Consider the following 9831-nt stretch of genomic DNA (forward strand, 5'->3'; position numbering starts at 1 on the left):
ATTGAGACGAATCAAACAAGACCCCACATGACTATGTTTCTTCTTATAAATTGAGAACATTTGAGAAGATTCTCTCTATGCATGAATAGTGTCAAGATTCCAAGTGAGAAAGATAAAAAAAACAGAGGGAGTATTATTCTCCTTACATTAAAATTACCACGTGGTAAAGCAAAGCAATAGGTTCAAATGAAGATGACACGTGGCAAAAGCAAAGAGGTGACCGAAAAAATTAGGATGAATGAGAGCAGAGGAAGCTTCATGTCTTGCCACGTAGGCTGAAGTTTTCTCTCTAATTTTCTTTTCTCTATCTCTAATTAAAACTTAGAATATTTTTTATAAGGCATGTTCTAATAAAATAAGAACAATCATACTACTAATTATAGATAATTCACAAGTCATAATATTGCAGCATAAGGGTCGTAAGCCAGTTTTAAACTATTCTCATTACAAGATTCTAATTTTTTTAATCACAAGGCCATAATAAATATTTCAACCTAAAATTACGAGATACACCTCTTTCACGAGTATGTTGGAATGTAAATATAGAAGTTTGAAATTGTTATACAATACAATTCTAAAAATCGAAAAGAATATGGAAAAGAGCACAAGTCATATGGTGATTAAGAAATAAAAGGCAAATCAAGACAGAAATATGCCATATTTGTATAATTTTCTTGAGTGATTGTCTATTTAAATTAACTTTTTCACTTAGAAATTTAGAGATAACCCCATTCATTTTGATGAAAATCATGCTATATAAAACTTTGATATTGTTTTTTAATACAATTTGGATAATCATATCATAAAAAAAATAAAAATTTGTAATAAGATAGTTTAATAAGAGAGAGGAGTTGAGCGGGACTGCAGAAAGCAAGGAGTGAAAGTTGTTGCATGATCGAGTGACAGTAGTGCTGCGTATTGTATTTTTATATGAGCCTCTGTATAAAACGATAGGCAGAACAAAAGCTTCTTCATTCAACTTATTTTGTTTTAAGAAAGTTTTTTTTACTAACCAAGTAATTATATTAATTAGAGCAAAAGTTACAACCTAAAACCAACTAAGAGAAAGCAAACCTTTGCTTAGAAAAAAAAAAAAAAAAGTTGGTTGGTCACATGTTTTATCATGACAATTAGCTACATCAATCACTAAACATACGGGTCATGAGCCGGTTTTAAAATTTATTTTTAATACACAATATGATTATGAAAACTTGAAATCAATCAGCTACTATTCAAATCATGATTTTAGGAGAAACATCCTAAAATCATAAATTTATAAACAAAGTATTCCCCCACAATTTAATGTATTTTTTTGTTTCATTTACGTAATTATAAATGTATATATCACGATCACAATATTTTTAAAGTTTAAAATGTTATAACAAACGAGTGACAGTAGTGCTGCGTATTGTGTTTTTATATGAGCCTCTGTATAAAACGATAGGCAGAACAAAAGCTTCTTCATTCAACTTATTTTGTTTTAAGAAAGTTTTTTTTACTAACCAAGTAATTATATTAATTAGAGCAAACAGTTACAACCTAAAACCAACTAAGAGAAAGCAAACCTTTGCTTAGCAAAAAAAAAAAAAGTTGGTTGGTCACATGTTTTATCATGATATTAGCTACATCAATCACTAAACATACGGGTCATAAGCCGGTTTTAAAATTTATTTTTAATACACAATATGATTATGAAAACTTGAAATCAATCAGCTACTATTCAAATCATGCTTTTAGGAGAAACATCCTAAAATCTTAAATTTATAAACAAAGTATTCCCCCACAGTTTAATGTGTTTTTTTGTTTCATTTACGTAATTATAAATGTATATATCACGATCACAATATTTTTAAAGTTTAATTAAATATTATAACAAAGGATTTTTATGTATATTAAATATAATTTTACATTTTATATTCTTTTAATCTTAAATACATGGATTCTAAATAATCACGGATTCAATATATTTCAAATAAAAACAACTAATTAATATACAAAATAATGTTGTCGTACGTTATATACAGCTCCAAACCATTTCTACATAAAACCTCCCGTGCATTTTTGCACGGGTGGAAAGCTAGTTTCCTTAATAAAAGAATGTAAAAGCTAAATGGATCAATATTAATTTTGGCAGGAACATGTATTATAATTTTGACAAAGTCAAAATTGGAAAATATTTTACCATAAAAAAATTTATAACAAATAAGGACAGAGGGAGTTGAGTAATGACATCATTAAGCCAACTCTAAAAGTACGTAAGGCTGGACATAATACAAACCCCAAACACAACTTCAATAATAGGCCATTAACATCAGAATCAGACCTTCCTTATTTTGAGAATAATTTACGTAAAAACTTCATGTTGAGCTTGCAATAACATAAAGTCTTGACCCAAAAGAAAAAAGAACAAATTTAACAACTTAACTAAAAAGCTAAACATGATCTATGGAATAATCGTACGTGATCACCGAGATAAAGGTAATAGTTTCTGTTTTACCACCGCAAAAAAAATATGCAACAATTATAGTACCTTGTTCATATTGTAAAACCACTGCTATAAAAACCCCACACCTCCCCTCTTCTGCTTCACAATTCTCCATAACACCAAGCCAAAACTAACTAAAAACCATAAAAATAAACACTCCAAAGATTAAAAAAGTTATAGTTTTTCCTTGTTATTGTTGATCAAAAGTACTAAAATAATAATGGGAGCAAGATTTTCTAGTATTCAAGAAAATGGAACACCTGCAATTACTGCAACCGCTGCTCCAACATCACTTCCACCTGCTTATCATATCCCGTCTAGCAGGTGGTCGTCCAAAAATAGCATGGTAGAAAGTAGGGTAACACCTGCTTGTTCTCCACATGTTCCAGCTAATTGCAATAACCCTTCTGCTACTAACACTATAAGGCCTTCTGTTTATCCTGCTAACAAGACAACTGTGTTTCCTCCTCCCGCTTCGGCTGCCGGTGGCGCAGTCGCCAAAGTGGCTGAAACGAAGGGGGTCATTTCCTTCCATTCCGCTACAAAGTGGAGGGAATATTTTGAAGCTTCTAAGCAGTCCAATAAGCTGGTATGTTGGTATATATGACTAATATGAGTGTGTATGTAGTATGGAAAGATATAAACGTTTTAGGAATGGAAAAACCCCTTAGCTTTCATTCATATTTTGGGGTTCATGACCACGGAAATGCCAAGGAAAAAACTTTGTATATCTACTGGGTAGACTACCCACCATTAATAAAGACTATCCACGAAAATTATTGGAGTTCGACTTCCGAGAACGTAAATGTTTCAATAATGGGGGGAATTAAACTCTTTTTTAAAGAAAATTATGCTTCATGACATTTAATGATATTCCTACTAATTACGTAATTATTGATTCTTTAATTAAAAAAGTCTTATAAAAGACCGTCTCACGTTAACACTAACGTGAGACGAATCTGTTCTTTCTCCAATTCTCAGCATCGATCTTTAATTATGGTTTTATGGTTGATTTGATTCTGGCTATTAGTTATTGTTTTGTGATAAATAGCTAGTTATGATATTTGCGTATTTAGTTATTATTGTTTTTTTTACATTAGTTATGACTTTTTTTTTGTTCCGGTTTTATGACTAATAGTTTTAGTCTAGAAAATAACTTAAAGATTATAATTATAGCATATGAATAATTATTTATTAATTTCACGAGTAACAATGATGCATGGTTTTATGTTTATAGTTTTGATATTTGGTGAACAATTATACTTTGAGAGTTGATAGTATGGGAGGTCAATAATTATGATTTTAAGGTCATTAGTTTTATTTATTGTATGCATTAGTAAACATTGTTTTTGCATTGGTTATTTGAGGTCATTATAACTAATGCAAAAATGCGATAGTTATTTAAGAAAGAGAGAATGACTGCATTAGTTTTTTTGAGAAAGACATAATTATTATGCGTGATATTGAAATTATGGCCAATAAAATGCATTATAATCTTATTTTTATGATATAACTAATATACTTCAGCGCTTAACTAATATACTCCAGCGCTTAACTAATATACTACAGTGCTTAACTAATTCAACGAGAAGCAATTTAAGGCTAGCATAACTAATAGGTGCAAGCGCTTAACTACTTTTACTACTGGTTTGATGCACGTGTGTTATGTCAATATGACATCAGCAGTCTCACGTTAACACTAACGTGAGACTGTCTCTCCAAAAAACGAAATCTTATTTTAGTTGATACAATTATAAGGGTGACAACATATGTTATTCACTTTACTATGTGTAATAGATGTTGATTTTCATGATAATTTTGATTTATGTATATATGAATTAATTTTTTTTCTTTTTATCTATTTAAGGTTGTGATATATTTTACGGCTACATGGTGTGGGCCATGTCGGTACATGGAGCCAACCATCAATGAATTGGCTGCTAAATGCACTGATGTTGACTTGGTCAAGATTGACGTGGATGAGTTATTTGTACGATCTCTCTTTCAAGACAATCTTTATAAATCTTTTCACTATAATACTTATTTATGCGTTTTTTCTTGATTTCTCTTTTTTAAATTAAAGTTTGCTAACATGACTGGATGATTACAGAATATATCACGTCAATTTGGAATACAAACAATGCCAACATTCCTGTTCATGAAGAAGGGAAAGCAAGTCGACAAAGTGGTTGGAGCAAGAAAGGAAGACTTTCAGAAGAAAGTTGAGAAGCACAGAGCTTAACTCTAATTTGAAATGCTAGCATTAATATAGAGTAGTAGTATATCTTATGACATAAGTTAGCATCAATAAAGAAGTATGATGAATTAGCGAAATGAGTCTTTTCTCTTCCCGTAATTTGTATGATGTGTGTTAGGTAGGTTGATTGGTTGAGATGGTGGTATATAGCCATCATATGGCATCAACCTCAAGTTCATGTGGTTTTGGGTTCAAAATTTGGATAGATTTCCCACTTTCCCTGTATTAGTAAAAGAAAAGAAGACGTATGATAATGTGTATGTAGCCAAGGTAGCTTGGCGTAGTTGAAAAGTTTAGTTTAACTCTTACTCTCGGCAGCTTTAAGTGGTGACAATTTCCCTTACTAAACTGGTTGAGTTTAGGTATTATGTTCATTATGTGGAGGAATTCTATGTTATGATCTTTCTTTAATATACAGCCTTTCCTTAATGATATCGATTTGCATACTCCTAATCTTCTTCTCTAATATGTTCACTGATTCTTACGATCAAACAATACTAGTACAGTACAATATCAAAATTTCGTCAATTTTTTTTACAACGAGAAATCGTGCATTAATTAAAGGAGGGAGTACAACCTAATGCTAATACAACCAAACGTAAACCAAACAAACAAACCTAAAGGAATTGTATGAGCTTGTACATTCCATGCATCTAAAACAAACATAAGTAAAAACGACATAAAGTCGCTTAGTAAGGGGGGGAGTTGCTGTCAGTGCTTGTGATGGTGGATTCAAACCTCGGATGGCTGATGTAAGTGATATAAGAAGCGGATGACGTTCACGATTCGGACAACGAACAACTAACGACGAGCATCGCGTCTTGCCGCATTAGCAATCCCAACAAGCGGCATCGCTTGGGATTCTAGGCTCATGATCTTTTGAAGAGTCACGTCCCATTGTGACTCATTACTCTCGTGAGAGTATTTCAAGTTTCTCCATGAGGTAGGAGAAACGCAGATGACTTAGCAGGCTGAAAACCCCCAAATGCAACTGAGGTGTCGCCTTCAAATGTGAAGTTGGCAAGTCAAGGACCATTAAGATCAATTTCGAGCTTTAATAAGAGCCAAACAAGTTGAACTTTCAAACACACCTCCAGTAAACCGGAAAACATATGTCCCAACTATAAAAAAACTGTCATCGCCGCATCCATGCTCATGAACTTCTTGATTCACCTTGTCCCTCAGCACAAATTCCTAAAAATGACATATTCTATTACGACAACCTTGAACCACAAATCCTGGCCTAACTGACAAACACTTGTCAATGGCCACAACAACCACGGATAACATATCTATAGAAACTCGAGAAAAACAATGCACTACTTTCATTTGGAGATTTAACACGCATTTTAATAAAAAAAATATGACATACTGACATCAAACATAACTAGTTTGGGAGCCCAACAACCGGGGGGGAGGGTAAGCCCCACACTAATAGGGGGGAAGCGGAAAGGGAAAGGGGAGCCCGATACAAAAACATGGGAGGGAGAAGGGAAGCCCAAAACGATCACAACACTAAATAATAGGGGATGTGCCTACCTGACGCGAGACGGGGACAGGGACGGGAGCCATGGACGCCGAAACACAAGACATCACTATTGAATAAAAAGGAGGGGGTTACTGACCAACGCAGGCAACAACGGGGGAGGGGGTTACTGACCAATGCAAAACCGCAAATCGACACTAACAAGGACGGGGACTAACATGGGAGGGGGTTATGATCACAATTACAATAAGGCTACGATTTACTATTTATTAACAAGAACGGCAGCCATTATTTATTTATAAACCACGACCTCCATATTATGGGCCAAAAGCATGGGTTATAACCTTAGGTCTTGCCAATTTCAAAAATGTTTATCGGACTACTCTAGGCCTTATTACAATGTTGTTTATCCGAGTCCTTTAATTTGTATGCCCATTCCAAGGCATATGAGTGCCTTTAAATGTCTTTCTAAATCGCTCCTAGATGCATCGCATTGACTCTGTTTATTGGGTCTTAAAAATGTCTGAAATAATGTATTATCTTTTATCTATGTACAATATATCTTTTTAAAATTGATTCGTTAACTAGCTAGATGAAAAACCTTTCCAACTCTTTTCTATTTTAGTGTATAGGACGATAATATCTGTATGGGGGCTGACTAAGTTCCATACCGGTTCAGTTGATACCGGTCTAATAGCTATTGGGCTTACGAGCCTGGGCTAAGGTCCAGTTTATATCTACAGTGCCTACGGGCCTAAAAGATATACTTTCAGTAAAAGATAAGAATATATCCTAAGGGAATATTCTTGGGAATCTCTCCCGTGATTCCCGGGCCCAACCAAGAGATGGGCTTAATCAAGTCCCTATATATACTCCGTTGATCTGAGTCATACGGTACGTACACGAATCCCAATACAATATACTTAAGAGCTACCGGTTTTAAACCTGATACTGACTTAGGCATCGGAGGGGCGTTCCTCGGATCAACCCCCGAGGCTAGTTCACTTATTCTATTTTGCAGGAATCCAACCCGGCTTGAATACAAGGACTTACCGGCCCATAACCCTGTAATTTGTATCATACCGGAACAATTGGCGCTAGAAGGAGGGGCGAACAATACCTTGTAGTCTAAGCCATCCCTTGCATCCAAACAACCCTCATGGATCCTAAGCAACCATTAGGGATGCCGGAGACGGACGAAAACAATGTCCCGTGGACAAAGCGCCCCGGGGTACACGACTCCCTTACCGGCCGCTAAGACAAGTCGGCCCCTGCTGGTACGACCAACAAACCCCTGAGACCCCCAGGAAGACATCTTCCATACCCTGCAGCACATGTTCACCCAGAACAGCTGAGAAGCGCGGCAGAGGTATTCCAGGCAATGGCCAACGGAACTCCACCGACCGGTCCCGGCCAAAGCGACCCTTGAGCAGAGCCCACAGTCCGGTGAGAAAACTTCGTACACCATGGACGGGTCGCCAAGGTGAGCGAGACCGACATGACCAGGATCAGGTGGCATATTCGAAGACCCCCACAGAGCAGGTGGGGAATGAGGAGGAAGAAGAGGAAGAGGCGCAGGATACCGAAGTTCAGCAGCGATCCTCCCAGCCGAGAAGCCGGAGTGAGTATCGGCGTAGAGCGCAAGTGTCATTACGGAATTCCCCCTTTTCCACGGCAATCCTGCAAGAGCCCATGGAAAAACTGAAAATGCCGACATGCAAGTATGACGGTAAGACGGACCCAGAGGACCACCTATCGGCTTATGAGGGCCATATGATGTTATACACTGATACTGATTCAGTATGGTGTAAGGTGTTCCATCCACCTTAACCGGATTAGGAGACCTGGTTCAAAAGCATTCCACCGGCAACTGTGTTTGACTTCCGACAGCTGACATCCATGTTCGTGACGCATTTTGTTAGCAATAAGCGTCGTGAACGAACAACCGGTGAGTTAATGTCTATTAAACAGGGGGAGGCGGAAAGCTTGAGAGACTATGTCGGGCGTTTCAATGCCGAAGCCGTCACTATTCTACGCTACAGAGCAGGAGGTAGCCGTATTGGCCTTAATGACGGGGTTGAAAGAAGGTACCCCTTCGCAGTTATCTCGGCAGAAAAAAGATGACATCCTCACAGAAGTCCTGGGAAGGCTAATGACTTCATCAGGGGGGAAGAATTTGACAAAGCAGCTAATGCAAAGAGGCCAGTGGCCATAGAAAAAGATAAGGAAAAAGACAAAGAGAAGGACCGCCGGGATGACAAATACCGGAGGGACAAAAAAGCTGAGTCAACTGGCAGAAAAGAGGAAAGCAACTCCGTGAAAAAGGGGTTCGAAGGGAGGCCAGACAAATACACCAATTATACTCCACTAACGATATCTCGAGCCGAATTTTTGAACTTCATAGCCAGGACAATAAGTGGCAGCGACCGAAAAAAATGTACTATAAAGGCAGGGATAAGTCCAAGTGGTGTGAGTTTCATGATGATTACGGCACAAAACAGATGATTGTAAGGACCTTAAGGACGGGATTGAAGACCTCGTTAGGCGAGGCTACTTTACCCAGTACCTGTCAAGGAACGACCGTAAAACTCCTCCAAGAGAGGACGACAACGGCGGTAGAAGGCCGGTAAAGGACAGGATCACTGAGATCCATACCATCAGCGGAGGACCAACTAGAGGCGGTAGTATCCACGGGGCGAAAGCCAGCCTCAAGGAGGTCCGTCACCAGGTGAACTATAACAATGCCAGAACGTGGCCGAACCCCATCTATGCCGTCTGTAGCATTTACCTCAGAGGACGCCAAAGGAATCGTCTACCCCATGACGACCCTTTGGTAGTATCTCTGCAAATTTCCAATGCGATGGTTCACCGAGTTCTAGTGGACGGAGGAAGCTCCGCCAATATCCTCTACAAAGAGACATTTGAAAAGATGGGATTTGACGAAACATGTCTGAAAACAGTCTCTTACCCAGTTATCGGCTTCACAGGAGCATCTGTCATCCCAGAGGGACGGTAAAGTTGGGTCAAGATAGGAGAAGGGTCCCGGTCGAAAGATCTCATGGTGGAATTTCTGGTTGTAGACGTCCCGGCGGCTATAATGCCATCATTGGGAGGCCGCTAATTCATGACGCCAGGCTGTGGTCTCAACATATCATCTTACCATGATCTACACCTCTCAACGACGGTAACCCGGAGAAAATCAGAGGCAACCAAGAGTCGGCAAGGGCATGCTACCTTACCGCACTAAAACACTCTGATCATAAAAGGCCAGCCGGCACGCCGCCGTCGGAAAGAAAACGGAGAAGGTTAGAAAATAAGGCTAGGAAGGACCTGTCCATGGAGAATTTCGAGGGAAGGCCGGCAGATCAACCAAGGCCAAGCCCTGCGGGTGAAACAGAAGAAATAAGTTTGGAGGAAGACAGACCTGACAGAACAGTGAAAATCGGATCTGACTTGGGTGAAGAAGTGAAAGTCAACTTAATTTCCCTGTTGAGGGGGCATGCCGACATTTTCGCTTTCTCGGCAGACGAAATGCCGGGCATGACCGCGGATTTCATGGTGCATCGCCTGAACGTGAACGAGGAAGTAAGGCCGGTAAAGCAA

At 38.3% G+C, this 9831-nt stretch overlaps 1 protein-coding gene across 1 annotated transcript; it reads left to right on the plus strand.

Moving 5' to 3' along the window:
• The first annotated feature begins 2570 nt into the window (after positions 1–2570).
• LOC104897996 (thioredoxin H2) lies at positions 2571–5176 on the plus strand. Its single transcript, XM_010684987.3, has 3 exons — positions 2571–3074; positions 4353–4475; positions 4596–5176. The coding sequence occupies exons 1-3, from the start codon at positions 2706–2708 to the stop codon at positions 4725–4727; spliced, it is 624 nt and encodes a 207-aa protein (XP_010683289.2). The 5' UTR covers positions 2571–2705; the 3' UTR covers positions 4728–5176.
• Positions 5177–9831: the final 4655 nt, after the last annotated feature.

This window comes from Beta vulgaris, chromosome 6 (assembly GCF_026745355.1).
Source record: "Beta vulgaris subsp. vulgaris cultivar EL10 chromosome 6, EL10.2, whole genome shotgun sequence".
NCBI classification, from domain to species: Eukaryota; Viridiplantae; Streptophyta; class Magnoliopsida; order Caryophyllales; family Amaranthaceae; genus Beta; species Beta vulgaris.

Bases quoted from the DNA above. Each gene is read 5' to 3' on its own strand.
- LOC104897996 (XM_010684987.3), top strand. From the start codon at position 2,706: ATGGGAGCAAGATTTTCTAGTATTCAAGAAAATGGAACACCTGCAATT. The intron at 3,075-4,352 runs GTATGTTGGTAT...TATCTATTTAAG, and splicing joins CTAAGCAGTCCAATAAGCTG to GTTGTGATATATTTTACGGC. The intron at 4,476-4,595 runs GTACGATCTCTC...GGATGATTACAG, and splicing joins TTGACGTGGATGAGTTATTT to AATATATCACGTCAATTTGG.